The 17,159-nt window shown below is 39.8% G+C and overlaps 3 protein-coding genes across 3 annotated transcripts; 2 read left to right on the top strand and 1 right to left on the bottom strand.

Annotated features, from left to right (window-relative positions):
* Positions 1–5,494: 5,494 nt before the first annotated feature.
* LOC139302881 (stonustoxin subunit beta-like) lies at positions 5,495–6,861 on the bottom strand. Its single transcript, XM_070926511.1, has 5 exons — positions 6,773–6,861; positions 6,465–6,497; positions 6,245–6,307; positions 6,001–6,143; positions 5,495–5,923 (listed from the first exon to the last, which is right to left on the bottom strand). The coding sequence occupies exons 1-5, from the start codon at positions 6,822–6,824 to the stop codon at positions 5,495–5,497; spliced, it is 720 nt and encodes a 239-aa protein (XP_070782612.1). The 5' UTR covers positions 6,825–6,861.
* A 4,699-nt stretch (positions 6,862–11,560) lies between these two features.
* LOC139303640 (stonustoxin subunit beta-like) lies at positions 11,561–13,060 on the top strand. The gene is made up of 5 exons (XM_070927481.1): positions 11,561–11,594; positions 11,878–11,910; positions 11,987–12,049; positions 12,141–12,283; positions 12,632–13,060. The coding sequence occupies exons 1-5, from the start codon at positions 11,561–11,563 to the stop codon at positions 13,058–13,060; spliced, it is 702 nt and encodes a 233-aa protein (XP_070783582.1).
* Positions 13,061–14,516: 1,456 nt separating this feature from the next.
* On the top strand, positions 14,517–16,250 carry LOC139303639 (tripartite motif-containing protein 16-like protein). The gene is made up of 5 exons (XM_070927480.1): positions 14,517–14,568; positions 15,324–15,365; positions 15,460–15,522; positions 15,618–15,757; positions 15,840–16,250. The coding sequence occupies exons 1-5, from the start codon at positions 14,517–14,519 to the stop codon at positions 16,248–16,250; spliced, it is 708 nt and encodes a 235-aa protein (XP_070783581.1).
* The last annotated feature ends 909 nt before the right edge of the window (positions 16,251–17,159 follow it).

Below are 17,159 nucleotides of genomic sequence, written 5' to 3'. Positions count from 1 at the left end.
CATGGAAAGGATTCTAGCTGATGTAGTATTTTCAAAAGAAATGCTGAAATGTACATTTCAGGCCTGTAGCATTTAACAGCTGAAAAACTGGAGAAAAAAAAAAACCCAGGAGAAGGTGGCAGAGGTACAGTATGCAAACTGCAATAGGAGGATGCTCCCTTACATTGCTTCTCATTAGTCCTGTTAAGTTTTCTTCACTTTTCACACAAGGTGGAAAGAGACACTGTTGGCTTTTTAGCAGACAGTTTAAGGGACAGATTTTGGCGCTCAGAGTTCCTCTTTTTATTTACTGTCTCTCCCTTGAGTTGCGTATATTCTTCCACTCACGTAAAGGTGATCCTACGACTCATATTCATGACTGCCACAACAAATTTCTTATTAACTTTGCAGATGGTTGTGGCGCTTTGTTGCATCTCCCAGGAGGAGTCTTGACTGTGTTGTTGGGGACTTTGTGTCATAGTGCAATATATTTTAGAAGTTTACAGCCCGCTTTCAAACCCACAATCTGATAAGGGAATTGAATTGGAGGGCAACTATAAATATCTGGGGACTTTTACTGATAGCAAACTTCAGAGACAGTTACTGAGATAATTTGCAGATTTTTGTTCTACAGAAAATGAAATCTGCTAAAGTTAAGACCTTGTTGGACCAGATTTTACTGCCTTAGCTGTGAGTACTGCAGTTGTTGAGGGGGGCTTTGTGAGTAACCCCAGTATGGTTACTGCACACATAAACTTAAATCTGCGAGAGTCCTGTGCTGAAAGACGAACATCTTTTTTGACTAACAGAGGAACTGATACTCTCTGGCTGCTCCTTCACACTGAATAAACTTCAGAGCAGAGGAACCAGAGTCTTATTTATTCCTCCTGCAATTACATGGCTTGATTTAAACATGAAATTCAGCAGCAGTGGTTGCCTGTATACTGCAACAGCTTGGTAATTTACACTAAAGACTGACCAATTATTGCACTGTCTGGTGGGCAATATAGGTATATCTGGTTGATTTGTGTATTATAGTGCTTTCATATTAAGTTTTTTTCTGTGCTTTAAGTCTGGTGTTATTGTTTGTATTATTTGTTTCTTGCGTGATTTACCTTGTGTATGTAAATGCTTTCGGCAAACCATATTTCCCTTAAGGCACCCTTAGCTAGAATTAGTGAGCTATAATGGTGTTATGTTTAAATTACAAGTATTCATATAATGGTAGATCCCCCACATCTACATTTAATAACATTTGGATTAGATTGTCAGTCAGTCATCTGGAATTGAAGTGTTGAAATGATTTAAAACAACACCCCATTTTCCTCTTTTAGTTAAATGCTATTTGAGTTTTTCCACTTCACTGAACACTTTTAGTCAGACTTGTGTGGCAACATATTCACAAAGATAATCCACTGAGAATTTCGTAGCATGGCTAAGGGAAAAGTAACTGCAATCCATTTTTAATTTTTAATAATGAATGAAAGTGTATGATAAGTCCTATCATTTACATAAAGTTAAAGCAGTTCAAAGTCAAAGTAAAAGAAAAGTGCATTTACTGGCTATAGTACTCATTATGTTTATAGTTAATTAATACATGACACCATGGCTCCATCTTGTGGACACAAGGAGAAGTTCCATTTAATTTACTGAATCATTTTACTTCACTCAACAATTCTGCTGAGGTTGATGGGCTCATCGTCTTTAAAAAAAAAACCCCACAATAATAACATTAATAATACTAATACGTAATCTGAATTGCATACTCCAGCACTGCTGTTGAAGGCATAAATACACTAAATATCAACCAGACAAGACTGATCATATATATTCACGTTAATGATCACTGACAGTTTGTTGATCTACACTACATTTCAGACAGGAACACCTCAGTTACACATTGCACTGACTGACTTGGCAACACTTCTTTCTTTTCTTTTCAAGCTCCCAGAAAGTGATGCATTACTCGTAACTTGATTTGATTTGTCAGTCCTAATGCAAATGAAAACACAATTCCAGTAGATTACCCTGGATAAAATACAAGTTTTAACATCAGGGAGGAAACCAGCAAGCAAGACGCAGGTAGAGACAGAGAGTGTATTTAAGTCACCTCACATGATGCCAGAGTCCACCCTCTTTCTTCGTCCATGGAGGTAAAACATCCATGTCACATAATGTCCCACTGCACTTGTTGCTGTGATGGTCATTTTGTTAAACACTTCACGGAACTGCTCATCGCCTCTCGTCATTGCTGCTGGCTAACTACTCTCACAAAATACACAGCTCACCCACCTTTGCTGACATCATTAGCAACAGTGGAAAAGTAACGCTAGCCAACTCTCTGTTGTTTCATTTAAATGACGTTAACTTTCTGCCGCTTCTTAATTCACTTCAGTGTTTCTTTCCCAGAGTGGAGTCACAGTCGGTGAGCCCGTCAGAGATGCTCTATGACAGCAGAGGAGGAACTACAAGCTGAAGGTATGATTGAAATGATATACACTTCCTGTATCCTAAGTGGGCGTGGCCCCCTCCAAAAACAGTTCTATAACAATAACAATAATAGTATTATTAAGCAAAGAACCACGTTTTATTTCAGTTTTAACTTTTAATTCACCGACGCTTCAGCACCAACCATTGACTTTATATACAGTCTATGGCACCAACAGAGAGAAGAGATGTCGCTCATAAAGGGGCGTGGCGGTGGCGTAACCCACGTGACACAGATACAGGAAATTAGTAGTTTTTTTGTTTAAAGATATTTTTTGGGCATTTTCGTCTTTATTGTACAGCCAGCTGAAGACAGACAGGAAAGGCGGGAGAGAGAGAGAGAGAGTGGATGACATGCAGAAGAGGTTGCGGTAAGGACTCAGCCTCTGTACATGGTGCGTGCTCTACCAGATGAGCTACCGGAGCACCCGAAATGACTCTAAATCTTCTTTCACATGGTTCCTGGTAAATTACTGGGAGTGATTTTCACTATTCACACATGCAGCCACATTCAGGAACATTTCCATCTTGTGCCTGTTCACACATGCCATGGCAAAGCCGCACTGTACCTGCTGTATCAACAGCTGCCTTGTTGTTTTACAACCCAACCAAAGAAAAACACAAGTCACAACCAGAGCTACACATAATACAGCCCTGATGCGTGACTCAAACTGTTAACTCAGTTAACAGAGATGTTTTTGTCCAATTATTGTAATGTATTTTCAGCAAGTTTGCGAGCCAAGTAATGTTTTAGTTATCAAATCACCCACGAAAGCATTGGCAAGGCAACCGTAAACAAGTCGCCAGATGGATGGCTGCAACAGTGAAATAAGAAATGTTATGTGACAAAGAAAATTATAAAATCTCTTTATTAAAATAGCAGGGAGGGAGTCCTGGCTTTCCTTGGTTCCTTTAAAAAAAGCGCCACTGCCCTTTAAGGGAAGCACAGGGGGCTCCAGGCTTATTGGCACAACTTGTTGTTACACTGATGAGAGTCAGTGGGGGGCGACAAAGACAAAGTTTTACTTACCCAGAGGATGAGTGTGGTTCACATGTCAACCAGAGGGCAGCAAACCGTCAGAGAAGTGGCCCTCAACCTGCAATTTGCAGTCCTGTCACCAACAATAAATAGATAAATGTGATTTTGGTGGGAGTCACAATATGAATCATGCAATTGAAAGAAATACTCGTATAGAAATGAATTAACAAGTCAGTTTTTTTCTTGTTGGTTTGCTGTTTTGTTGTAAAATATGAAATACTTTAAGTCAAGGCTTGTACTAAACTTTCAAGCACTGTACTTCAGTAAATATTCAAGTTACTTTACTTGAGTTGACTTGTTAGAGATACGTGGTTCTCATAGGACAGCGACGCTACAAACATGTGATGATCTTATAGAATATGATGCATTTCTGTATATCAAACTACCCAACAGTATATAAAGTAGTAGCCCAACCTTAAAAATCTACAGCAGTGAAATGCAGCATACACATTAATGCAGCAGTAATATTAATCCAGAATATATAATAATAAACCATTCTGCTGCAGAATATTTTTACTTTTGATAATACTGACATACTTTTAGTTAGTGAGGTTTTGAATGCAGGACTTTTACATGTAGTGGAGTATTTTCACCGTGGTATTAGTACTTTTACTTAAGTAAAGGATCTGAATACTTCTTCCACCACTGTTCAATGGAGACTCATTCACTCTGTGTAAATTGAGCCTGAGAACACTATCATACCTAAAATGTCTTATATGTATGTATTAGTATTCACTCTTCTCCCCTCTCTCCCCTGTACACTTCAGCTGTATGATGAAAACATTTATTTGTATTAATGAACTCAGCATTGAGTTTAGTTCTGCATCCTCTGTCTTATATTCCATCAACTCTCCTCCATCCGTGCACCCTCATTGGCCCTATTTGTGTGCTCGTATGTGATCTTGTTTATTGCTGTCCAGGATGTGCTGTCCTGTCAGCAGCCTAATCCTCCGGCTCCCCTGCTCAGTGTTAACAGGGGAAGGTGAAGAATGAAAGATCCACAGCAGCTGAACGTATGGTACAGTTTAAATGCTTCACTTGACATTGATGGATTAATGTTCCTATGCTGTAAGCTTGTATTTATAAATCATGACTTATCACCTGAGGTTAACAAAGAAATGCAGCTTTGCAAAGTCTTGACTGTCCTCTCTTTAAAGTATTTAGCATGAAAGCTCATTCTGTTTCTTTTAGTCTCTTTTCTTAAACACAGAGCTTTCAGAAGGGCAGATATAATACTAAATACCCTCTCATGTGGTGGGTTTTTGACATATTTGGTATGTTGCAATTGCAGTTCCCAAACCCCATGTGCTGATTTGTCTGCATATTTATTTGTTTACAAAAGTTAAATAAGAGTAAAATTGATTGCAATGAGGTTCATTGGACTACAGAGGTTTATTCTGATAGATGTTTTGTAAATGAATTCAGTTTTACTGACAAATTAAAGTCAAACAGTGCTCTCACGCCAAATCAAATGACAGTAAGTAACTACACATTTAATCTTATATCCTTTACTATCAACTTTACTGTTAACATCTGACATATCCATCTTCTGTGTAGAAGTATTAACTTCTATTCACACCTCATGAGTCATGGTGATTGAGTGATGATTCAGTGTGTGGGAGTAAAACTTCATGTATTTTATTTAAATGAAGTCACAGAAAATAAGATTTTACAAAGTGCAGAATATACCTATGGTACCAGAATATACAGTACACAATGCTACAAAAAAAATAGACAGTAGATAGACAATATATATATGACACCACTAAACAAAACATTCAGTTTTGACAAAATTAACACTAGTGATACACAAACACTTAAAGAAATAGCAGCTTCTCGATGAATATATATTTCTATATACAAAGATTTCGATTTTTCTGGCATTATTCCAAATCATGCGTTGCGGATTAACATATTTTTAGTTATAGATATGTATTGTAAATGAGGTTTAAGTGGAAATGTAAGAAAATGGAAAACATACTCTTTACTTTACTCCTCTGGTTTAACTAAGAAGCATGATGACTTTTGTCCCACCCAGAAACCAGCCAACATCCTCCCCTTGAAGGAGCTCTTAATCCGCTGCAGCAGCCTGATCTCCTTTCTGCCCTCGCTCCCCTCTTCCTCCTCCACTTCTTCAACGGCATAAAAATTGATGACACCAGCTGGATGGTCGAGGTATACCCCGATGGTGGTGCACTGGGGAATATCCCAGATTTCTGTGGTAATGCTGTTGAACCACACCTGGTAGTGAGATCCACCCCACCCGAGACCCCAGGACTGTTCATTCTCTCCCAGCCCGCAGGGTCCGTCGCTTCCCCTCCGCCCTGCTCCTTCATAGGCGACTCCAGCAACCACCCATCCTGAATATTTCACTTCCCAGTAAGCTCGGAAGCCCAAAATGCCTTCTTTGCAAAGAACCTTGAGGAGATAAGATGATGAAAGGAGTTGAGCATAGGAAAAGTATTTTCCATCTGGATTTGCTGTTTGAAATCTACCTGGGGAACATGCTCATATCTCTCTGGTCTGTCCAGGACGGGACAAGTGACATCATCAGTCATGCGTGACACCTTGGATCCACCTTCTGTGATCCACAACATCTTATTGGCTGTCTTGTCATCCAGGGAGAGGTTGATCCAGTCTGTGCAGCCATGACAGTCAGAAAGAGAAACTACAAAATATGAGAGCGAGGAAAAAAAAAAGTTTGGCAGAATAATGCAAATCAAAAATGATTGTTCTTACATTTTAGAAGATCCACTCTGCATGTGGGCTCGGGGATGTTGGGCTCGTAGTCTGGGATATTTTCTGAATGATAGGAAAAGTCACATTGTGGGTAGCTGATTATAAGATGATTATACAGTAGCTAGCAAAAAGCAGTGGCCTTGTCTCGAAAATTCAAACCTTCAGACCTCTTTAAAACTGTGAAATTATATATTTTCCTTGGTTCACTGAAAAACCTTACCTGTTGGAGAAACTGCACCTTTAGATTTTGTCCCTGTAAATATAAAACAAGCATGACTGCCAATTACTTTGTTTTTAATGCAAGAAAATGTCATACTAACAATATACAAAATGTGATCCTTTAGTTCGTCAGCTGCTCAAACTGTCAGTTAACCACTCTAATCTCTAAAAAACTAAACTGAAATCTAAAGACACACAAACCTAAAGAGAACTCCTGATAAACCTCCCGCTAACACTAATTTGTACTCCTGGCTAATGAAACTAGTATTCTACATTATCGTCTGAAGACTAGAAAGGGACTTCACTCACCAGGTCTGCCGGTCGCAGGCATGATTCTCTTATTGGGAGCACTGGTTGGCATCTTTATCGCTTCTTGCCGTGTCGAGGTTTCCTGAATGTTGGCGTCTGTCAGCGGCGTACTGCTGCGATGATGCAAATGGCTTCTTTATATACCCCCAGGAAAAGGGGGTATTAAAGGTTTTGGGGGGCCCCTGGGGCTCCCTGGGAGAAATTTTGGTCAGGTATGTCGAGATAATGAGCTTACTAATGGGCGTGCCACAGACCCTGCCAAACCAGGATTCTGAGGTCAGCGCCGACACCTGACCCGCTGACCCATATTTATCTGAGTAGTTCTGAATCTTGCATTCACAATTATTCCGTCATGTCAACAAACACATCTTGGAAATTGGTACCTGTTCAGGTATGTGGTCATCCTGTACAGAACAAAGGGGTCACGTTAGAATGGAAAGAACAGACCTTTTATAAATGGCGATGGAGAGAAGAGAAACCTGGTTCATCTGAGTTTAGTTTGGAGGGGAGTTCATCGCTGGTGATTCTGCGCACTTTTAAGAAGAGCATTTCAAGGTAAAGATATAAAAATAGTTGTTATAATGTACATGATTTTTTTCTGGTATGTTGTTTTAATTCTTTTTCTGTGGTAGATTTTGAATTCATGTGTTTAGACAATATAGGATTGAAAATGCTTCTGTCATACCATGTGTTCACTTTACATATCAGTATAATGTAATATACTGTTCTGTAGGCATTCTCTGTGCTTGTAAAAGTTCATCAGTTACTTATAAGCAACCTATCAATGTTATTGATTGGTGACATTGTTTCAAAAAAGGGGTTTCAAATTGTAAAGTACATCACAATGAAAACATTTTTTTCTAACATTTAAGAAACAGAAGTACATTGGTAAACTCTATGTTTTTTCCCATTAACCACATTCAGTAAAAATATAGTTCCACCCTAGTTAAAGACTTTAAGACTCTCTGAAAAGTTCAAAACCGAAGTCATGACCTTGACCATCCGGAGCAGCCACTGAACCGGGTCTCAGTCTTTTGGCAGAGATCACTTGTATGTCAGCAGTGTTTTGAAAGCCTGGTGGCTCCGGTTTCTGATCCTCCTATAGGAGAACCGGAGGAACTCAGATAAGTACACATGAAAACCTGTTACCCACACTCCCCTCTCCTTTATTTATTCAGTTCAATAAAGCCCATCGGGCAGTCCGGGACAGTTCTGACAGTATAATTCCTGGCATGTAGTGTTTAGTATGTCGGTTGCACTGCAATCAGTGCCCCAGTCAGTCATCTGCGGGGGCAGGCAGGAACATCAGACAGACGAGACAGCCTTGACTAGAGGTTTGGCACGGTGCCTGCACAGTAAACACCTCAAACACCTAGCCAGCAGTTGAGAGCACAAGAAAGGGTTTACGACCAGCGGCATGCTTTTTCTTTTAACCCAGGACATATGCATTAAGGCCTTTGTAATGGTAAATGGTTGATGTGGTAATGCAGGTCAAGAGTGTAGCTAAGCCTGGCACGATGAACCGAGGAACCTCCAGTCAAGTGACTTGAAGTCGTCCGAGTATTTAGGTTACTGGGCTGTATTTATATATGTGCATTTGGATTCTGCTTGTTGTATACCTTAAATTTCAATGTATGGTCATCAGATGTTATGACGATGTATTTAAATTAACGAGAAAAAATGTACAAATGTACTTTTGTTGGCTGGGGAAACTACGGCTCACAATCTGCTGTATGGGCACACATACACCACCAGAGCTACACATAATACAGCCTCTATGCTTGACTCAAACTGTTAATTCATAGTCCTTCAGAATTAGCGTTTCCCATTACTCAACACCAGACACCCACTGAACGTACAGGAAATAGCACGCTAGCAAGCTAATTCTTATGTAATTTGTGGTCTGATGAACAGCAAATTCATAATTTTCAGTGCCCCATGTTGCTATTTTTCAAGCTAATGTAGCATCAGTCATATCTGCTGGACCCGCGTGAGTGTGGTTTCCATGGGAACGCAGCCGTTGAGGCTTTTGTCATAAGGAAGTAGATACAACCTTGCAAAGTGAAGCAATGTGATTCCTTGACACAATTCCACTGGGTTTTTTTCTTGAACATTTGTGACTTTACAATTTCAGAGAATATTCAAGTTTTTTTCTTGTAAAGGTGTGAGTTTTACATACATTTACATACATACATTTTAAATTGGATTGCAATGTAAGAATAGGAGAGAACAAGCTAAATGCAGACTATAAATGTTGTTGCAAGACAAGTATTAATCACACCACATTGATAATTCCTCTAACATAGAGTGTACATTGACATTTTACACTTGAATAGTCAACAAAGTTACATATTCATACTTTTTCTGAATACATTTGCACCTGTTGGACCTCACACTGCTTGACATATAATACCAGGAAGTCTCCCATGCAGATTTAAATCTTTGTAGCTGCATACTCAGAAATGTGTGTGTGTGTGTGTGTGTGTGTGTGTGTGTGTGTGTGTGTGTGTGTGCGTGCGTGTGTGTGTGTGTGTACACCAATCACCCCATCCACCATCAATGCATCAGTGCTGTCACTGTGCAATGTGAAGAGATCAGTGGTAGCGATGTAGTAACAGGGGGGCGGGGTTTACTTGGTAAAGGGGGTGTCCTACAGACATCGAAGCATCCATCTAACCTTTTTTAGGAAAAACATACATACACAGCTCCAATTACAGGCCTCTTTCCTCCCACCCTTTTCCTATTGGAAAATCTTATCTCACGTTCGTGTCCACGCCACTGGCTCTGATCCCTTCACCTCTGTCCTGCATTAAAGGTATATAAGAGTGGCATTAAGCTGTCACACAGTGGAGCCAACAGAGACTCATCATACTCACAGAGACCCGTGACATCAGGCTGAGACAGGCTCACTGCCGGTATTAAGATGCCCACCACCACGAGAATCATTTCTGACACCCGGAAGTCAGATAAAGGTGAACTTTATTTTCTACATTTCATACAATTTAGAATCATTGCTTTAAATATTTCTTTCCTGCTAAATCTCATACATCTTTATTTTTTGGGAGGATTTTAAGGTTAATCTCCTTTTCTGTCAAATGAAACCTTTAACCTGCAGCACATAGAATCATATAATGCATTTAAAGCAGACATCATTATCAGCAATGTTTTAAATGTACTGATTTAATAACCTTGGCCTGTGCCTGCAGCAGTGAGGCTTTTTTATTATCCTCTGAGGCAGATCCTGAATGAATGGGTCACTAGACTTTATGTCTGTGTGGAAAGCACAATATTTCACTGGCTGATTTCATGCTTGTCGTTATGAGGGGCGTATAATGGTTTTATTGCCTGGGAGCAAGGGTCTGCAAGTGTCAACATCATCTGCATTAAAAAAGATTTAGCATGCTGTATGTATTTAACATGCTGTAAAATACCAGTCTTGAAAAGGGGCGACATTCAGCAGGATTGTAATCAGGGTATTCAGGCTATAATCTAGTCTGAACTCATTGATGTCAGCCTCTTTAGACTGTATTATCATGACAACAAGGAAAACAGATGTGGACTCATATGAACCTGGAACATAGCTTGCAAAGGTATCAGTTGCTAAAAAGAGATTTTCAGTATATTTGTTAGTTGTTGTCAATGATAGGAATCAAGCCTCTTGCCTATAATGGAACAGAACAGTGTAGTCTTAATACAATTTGACAATATCACGATCGAAATAGATGCAGCGAGGAGTTAATCACCCATAATCAAAAATATTCCCTTCAAATCCCGTCACAACTCGACTAACAAGCCCTGTACAGGTTGCCACAATGGGGCTGAAGCCGCTTCTAAGCTTAAATGTTTTTGTATGGTGTCATGTTGTAATGAGGCCAGACAAAAGCAGTTGTTTTCATCACCTTGTGCTATATCCAGACAGGTGGCTGAACATTCTCGCACGGTCTCTCTCAACCTTTAGTCAACAGAGAGATAAATATCAGCTCATTTAGACGTGACACGCATACTGCATGCAGCATAAAAATAACCGTTAAGTTTGAAAAATGCGGATAATGATGACAAGTAGATTTTCATGCTCTGTCAGAGTGCAACCTTAAACTCTCAACATTTAAAATGCCATTTAAACCTGCAAGACTGTGCTTTAATTCATTTTCTTTTTTTTTTCTGCTTGCCAAGATAAACGTCATTAAGGTTCTCAGACGATGCTGATGTATGAATGAAACTGATTATTTTGGAGGTGGCTTGTTGATATAAATAAAACACATTACTTATGTAAGTTGATGTTGACATCTTATGCGGAGGGGATTAAGTGTCTCCTCTATTTGATCTCCATCCTTAACAAAATACCGGAGATAGGATGCTTGCACATGATACCAAAGTATTAGTTACAAAAGTGGCATTAGGGATAAGTCTGTTATGTAACTTTGATTTATCAATTATTACTTCAAGGAAAGTTATGCCACAATACTGCCGCCTGTAGCTGCTCAAGCTTAATTTGAAATCTAAATGCTAGCAGACTAATTATTTTCCATCTGTATTACTATAAGCTCCTCTTATTAAAGAGTGTCCACTCCATTATTAGGTTTAGGGATGATGAATTAGTTGCGTGTGTTATAAATTCATTATCTTCACATAAGCTCTATTTCTATACAGCTACTTTTGAATTTGAGACCAGATTTCAAAGGCAATTAGTCACTTTTGGACTTTGCTCAACTCTCCTGGTTGTTATTGACATCAATAAACAACTGTTGGGCCTACATCCCTGGCTTATCTGATCTGAGCAAGCGGATCATGTCTGCTGCTCTGAGCTTCATGCTGCGCTCCAGTGTGACCGAAGCCAACCCCTGAAGCATGTGAGGTGTCTTGATCATTCCAACCGCCTGCCATGAATCAACCACTGGCTCCAGAAAGCATGCAGTTGTTGATGTGATGATCTGACAGAGGCAGATGCTTTTCTAAGTATACATCGTTTTGGGGGTTTGCTCACTTCATCATCGGTTGAGACATGCATACCGCTGCCTATAGTATTTATAACGGCCAAGTATGTTGATCTTAATATAGGCTGCTCTGGTGAAAACTCATTTTTTGTTTCTGTTTATTTTTTGTAGCAAAAAAAGCCAAAGGTGGAAACACACCCACAGGTAAGGCAGACGCCTTATTTCAGGCTTTTTAAACGTTTTGTAAATGCAAATCTGATGTTTGTCACTCCCTCCTCAGAGAAGATCCCAGCCTATGAGCCAAACATCCCTGAACCAAAATGCAGAGCTGATCTCATCAAACGTAAGATTCTTACTCTCTCATCTGTTTTCGTCCTTTTGCCAGTGTTTGGTCCAAACATGATTTAAATCATTGTTTCCTTTGGTTTATTCAGACTGGTTCAACCTTTCCCTGGACGACAAGACAGCCAATAAGGTGCTGTGGATCACAGAGGGCGGTGCTAAGGTGGCCCGTATGACTGATGATGTCACCTGCCCCGTCTTGGATAGACCAGAGAGATATGAGTATGCTCCACAGGTACGGTATGAAGAATTAATTCAATTATTTTGGTCTGAAATTACAATATTTAAGAGTTCGAGGGGTTCAAGGGTTCGAGATGAGATAAAATGAGATGAGTGCCATGAACTTGTCATCACCATGCCATAGCCAGTGGAGTCTGATGTGACTGTAAAACACAAGCAACAGTATTATGAATCAGAGGGCTGTCCCCCTGTGTTTATTTAAATCCTGAGTCAACTGCTTTGGCATTGCGAACCAGGGAAAGCGAGGCGGCTCTAAATTCTCCTCAATGGCAGCTATAATAAATCACAGGTTATGTTAGATTACCTCTAAATTACACTGTCATTCTCACCCACATTCCAAAAGGTTCTTTGCAAAGAAGGCATCCTGGGCTTCCGAGGCTACTGGGAGGTGGAGTTTTCAGGATGGGTCGTGGTCGGGGTCGCGTACGAACGAGCAGGGAGGAGGAACAGTGAAGGATCCTGCGGCCTGGGAGAGAACGAGGAGTCCTGGGGTCTCGGGTGGAGCGGCTCCAGCTATCATGCCTGGCACAACAGCCGCAGCGTGGAGATCATGGAGATTCCCAAGTGCTCCACAATTGGCGTATACCTCGACCAGCCTGCTGGTGTCCTTAATTTCTATGCTGTGGAGGAGGTGAAGGAGGGAGAGGAGAGCACAGGAGGAAAGGAGGTTAGACTTTTGCAGCAGGTCAAGAGCTCCTTTAAGGAGAAAATGATACCAGGTTTCTGGGTGGGGACGCAATCACACTGTTTGATAACCAAGAAGGAGGAATAAAGGACTGAATCAACATCATGATATCATATTTAAAAGTCAGTGATCATGAGCTGAAGTCTGGCTGAGAGAGGAGTGAAACTATCTCATCCTAACAAAGTTACCATTATGGCAGCTTTAAACACAAAATGACACCAACATGGTCACGTTAACATTTTTCCTCCATGTCACTGGAACATTCACTAACACAACATAAGCTTGCATAATGCACACGACATCATAATTAAAACATTAGTGAACATTAGATAAGTTCCTTACGTACAGTATGTCTGAGGCACATGGGTTAGTACATTTCAATAAAGGGAACAAAGTGCAATCAGGTAGGGGTTCAGTGGGATTGACCTTTGACCTTCCACTCTTTTTGACTCTCCTGGACCACTCAAGGTTTATAGTGATATATTAATATTTATTATATATATATGTGTGTATTTTTACTCCTCCATTGTTATTCTTTGCTAAGAATGTATAGACTAATATAGTTTGATATGAATGTATGCAGAATGTTAAATATGCAAAAGTTTGAATAAATAATAAAAACACAGAGTAAGACACATTTCGTCCTGTTTTTTTTTCATCTGAATATTAACATAAAAGAATGAAAGCAAAAATATGCAAAAGGTAGTGCTGCACACGTGAAAGCCCTTTATCAGTTGACATATGAAGTGCACTGATAATAGAGTAAAAAGGTGTTTGTTTGACTTACTGTGGTGTATAAGCCCACATTTGCATTTCCTTAAGGTGGGCTCTGACCATTACACACTGCCTACATAGTAGATGTAATATTGTAATTAACAAAAACAAACAAACACACTAAACCTACTCCTTTGCATCTATAGAGTTGCAGGCAATTATCAGCCCAGAAACTGTGTTTCTTCAAAGAAGAAATGCAAGAGATGTTGCAGTAAAAGGAATCCTATCTATTAAAACGTGTGTATTTATTTTCTTTTTAAACAGATGCAAGACTTGATAGCTCAGTTTTCTCATACAGAGTCTTAGTAGGTGCAGGAATTAAAAACAGATGGATTATGTGGGCCATGGATCGTCATCTGTCACATAGTTTCACATCTTTTTACTAGTTTGACTGAGGTGTCTTTGTTTGTGTGGTTCTGCTTCCGCCTGTACCACTCGTGGTGACAGCACAGACAAGCCCAGTTTCTGAATCTTACTTTCGGTCATGCAAACCACCTTCTTGCATTTCTGAACACACTCCTAAAGTTTCAGGGGTGTCAAATGTCTGTGCCAGCTTCACTTATATCCATATGTCAAAGTCAAGTGCATACACCCCCTTGACCCCCTCCTGAGCACCCGTTCCACTGACCTCAACACCTCTTGCAGACACCCCTGCCTCATCTTTACTGAGGGTATAAAAGGCAAGTGGAAAGAGACTTTGCACCTTTACTTTGGATGAATCAAGGAATTTTGAAACCTCTGGAAGTAGGTATTTGCACACAGCCTCAAGATGCCCGCGAGACCTAATTCTACAATAATCCTCTCAGACACCAACAAACCAGGTACAACACATTTTGTACAATTCAAAACCATCCTATTTACATTAAACATCCATGCATTTGCAATGTAACAAACATGTTATGTGGAAGCCTCCTCTCAAATGAGTAAATTGTTTATTTGCTGAGACAGTTACCGACAGATGTGAGTGTTTTAGAGCCTAGGCTTTAAGAAAGATGACTTTATATTTATAGCATGATGCTGAACTTTCATTTCTGCCTCTGCCTGCTCTTACTTGGATGGTGGTAGTTGTCTTGCCAAACACTGTATTTTGGATTTTCTCATGAGTGTGTTTTCGTGGATGCCAAAAATCCTTCATTATGTGGAATAAGCAAATGATGGTGATGTCATACCAAAATACATACATCACACATGTGTCAGAAACACCCACACAAAGATTTAAGACCTTTAACTGCTGTCCGTGTTGTACCTTTTAATAGAATTAGTTTTGATTGTTTTCCATAATAGATGTACAGTATCAAAGAAGTTGAATCTTAGGGATGATTATATCTTCATTGCATGACAGTGCAAGCTTTTCAGAATAAGATACTGACTGTAAGCTGCTAAACAATGTGCGTGATCACATTGTCAAACTCTCCATAACTTTACAATATTGGAAATGTATGACATGATACAAATAGTAATGATTCTCCTTCCATTAGTCATTTCTTGACATGAGGACTTTTAGTCTCACTCACATTTGGTCTCAAAAGTTAATAAATAACTTAGATTCTATCTTCTTTGGCTTTAACCTTTTTAGGGAAGAAGGTTAAATCCAACAAGAATGAGAAGACAAATGCAGGTAATGGACTCGATGCATGCATTAGTCGATTCTTACTCTTTATGTTGAGTTTAGTATGAGTTTGTATTTAAGCCAATTCTTCCTCTTCTTACAGAAAAGGTTTCCGTTTATGTGCCGAACATCCCAGAGCCAACAAGCAGAGCTGAGCTCATGAAGTGTACGAGCAGATTTCTTTTTCTCAAATATTTCAATGTTCAGCAACATTTTTCAGGATTTATTAAACAACTTCCATTGCTTGATTTTCTCCTGTAGATTGGATGAATTTGTCTTTAGATGATAAGACTGCCAACAAGATGTTGTGGATTTCTGACAGCGGGTCTACGGTGTGTCGGAGAACTAAGGAGGTTTGTCCAGTCCTGGATAGACCAGAGAGATACGAGTACTCTCCACAGGTGAGCCAGGAAACAACACAAATACAGTTACAGGCTATCTGGGAAAGAAATGTTTTTTCATTTTTCTTCCATTTCTTCACAGGTGTTGTGCAAAGAGGTTATTTGGAACACGAGGGCTTACTGGGAGGTGGAGTACTCAGGGTGGGTGGTAATTGGAGCCACCTATGAAGGAGCAGGAAGGAGGGCACATTCTGGCCCGAGCGGCCTTGGAGAAAATGAGGAGTCCTGGGGTCTGTGTTGGTCAGGAACACGTTACCAGATCTGGTTCAACGGAATGAACAAAGACATAAATGATGTCCCGTATTGCTCCTCAATTGGAGTTTACATCGACCAGCCTGCAGGGATTATAAGCTTTTATGTCGTAACTGGTGAGGGGGCAGAGAGGGAGGTCAAGCTGCTGCATACAGTCAAGACTACTATTGAGAAAAAGATTCTTCCAGGTTTCTGGATGGGAATTCAATCCTCATGCACAATACTGAAGAGACCAGAATGAATTGCTAAAGTTAAAACCAATCACATCTGCCTCCGTGACGCTACAGTAAAGTGTTAACTGTGGCTAATGTGGTATTCACATATTCCTGTCATTCTTATTTAATACCTAAAAAAGTTTTTAATCACAGTTAATCAAACATGCATTCGTTCTATTCTGCTTGTGGAAGTAGTTAAAAGAAAAAAGTGATTGTTCTTAGACTTGTCATGTTCTTTTTTTTTCAGAGATATTTTTCCATTTTTGTGTACATTTTTGTCTGATCCTCCTTTGTTGTATAATGTCTGGCTCTATAGCATCAGATTGGACATTTATAAATTGATTATGATATTTATGAATGTTGAGTGTCTTGTGACTATGAAATCTGAAATAAAGAACATATTACTATGAATGAATGCTTATATACAATCACTTTTTAATCTAAATATTCCATTTTGTCATATTTTAAGTTTAATACCTCTGTTTGTCTTAGAGATGAAAGCAACAAATTCCACTGAATTTCATGCACATTTTCTGCAGATAACCATTTCAAATGAAATTAGCACTTGACCTCATTTATTTTCTGTGTGTGAACACTCCCTAATGGGTGAAAGCCGTCGTGTGACGCTAAGATAAGGTTGCACACACAGGGCAAAGTGCTCACAGCATCAATCCCCTCTGGATTTGGCTGCGTAAAGAAGAGTGAGGAGTGAAGAGTGAGAATCGCTCCCCTCTGGGTCACTTTGATACGTGAGAAGCTCCAGCATGAAGATCACTTTCCTACTCTGACAGGTGGGCCTCGACTCCTGCCGCCTTCACACCTAAAGCATGAGCTTTACGGGAGCTAAAAGTGGGGCACACCATCAAACACGTAACCTCATTTAACAAGCGCTAAGAGGAGCCCCAGTGAGCAACTACACACACGAGTCATGCCAG

This window comes from Enoplosus armatus, chromosome 20, assembly GCF_043641665.1.
Source record: "Enoplosus armatus isolate fEnoArm2 chromosome 20, fEnoArm2.hap1, whole genome shotgun sequence".
NCBI classification, from domain to species: Eukaryota; Metazoa; Chordata; class Actinopteri; order Centrarchiformes; family Enoplosidae; genus Enoplosus; species Enoplosus armatus.
The sequence above is the reverse complement of the archived record's forward strand: the minus strand, read 5'-3'. Positions and strand labels throughout refer to the sequence as shown.

Excerpts from the sequence above, each read along its gene's own strand:
- LOC139302881 (XM_070926511.1), bottom strand. The coding sequence starts at position 6,824 with ATGCCAACCAGTGCTCCCAATAAGAGAATCATGCCTGCGACCGGCAGA. Across the intron at positions 6,498-6,772 it reads GCCTGCGACCGGCAGACCTG|GGACAAAATCTAAAGGTGCA; the intron begins GTGAGTGAAGTC and ends TTATATTTACAG. Across the intron at positions 6,308-6,464 it reads AGGTGCAGTTTCTCCAACAG|AAAATATCCCAGACTACGAG; the intron begins GTAAGGTTTTTC and ends CCTATCATTCAG.
- LOC139303640 (XM_070927481.1), top strand. The coding sequence starts at position 11,561 with ATGTCTGCTGCTCTGAGCTTCATGCTGCGCTCCA. Across the intron at positions 11,595-11,877 it reads GAGCTTCATGCTGCGCTCCA|CAAAAAAAGCCAAAGGTGGA; the intron begins GTGTGACCGAAG and ends TATTTTTTGTAG. Across the intron at positions 11,911-11,986 it reads AGGTGGAAACACACCCACAG|AGAAGATCCCAGCCTATGAG; the intron begins GTAAGGCAGACG and ends CTCCCTCCTCAG.
- LOC139303639 (XM_070927480.1), top strand. The coding sequence starts at position 14,517 with ATGCCCGCGAGACCTAATTCTACAATAATCCTCTCAGACACCAACAAA. Across the intron at positions 15,523-15,617 it reads CAGAGCTGAGCTCATGAAGT|ATTGGATGAATTTGTCTTTA; the intron begins GTACGAGCAGAT and ends TTTCTCCTGTAG. Across the intron at positions 15,758-15,839 it reads GATACGAGTACTCTCCACAG|GTGTTGTGCAAAGAGGTTAT; the intron begins GTGAGCCAGGAA and ends ATTTCTTCACAG.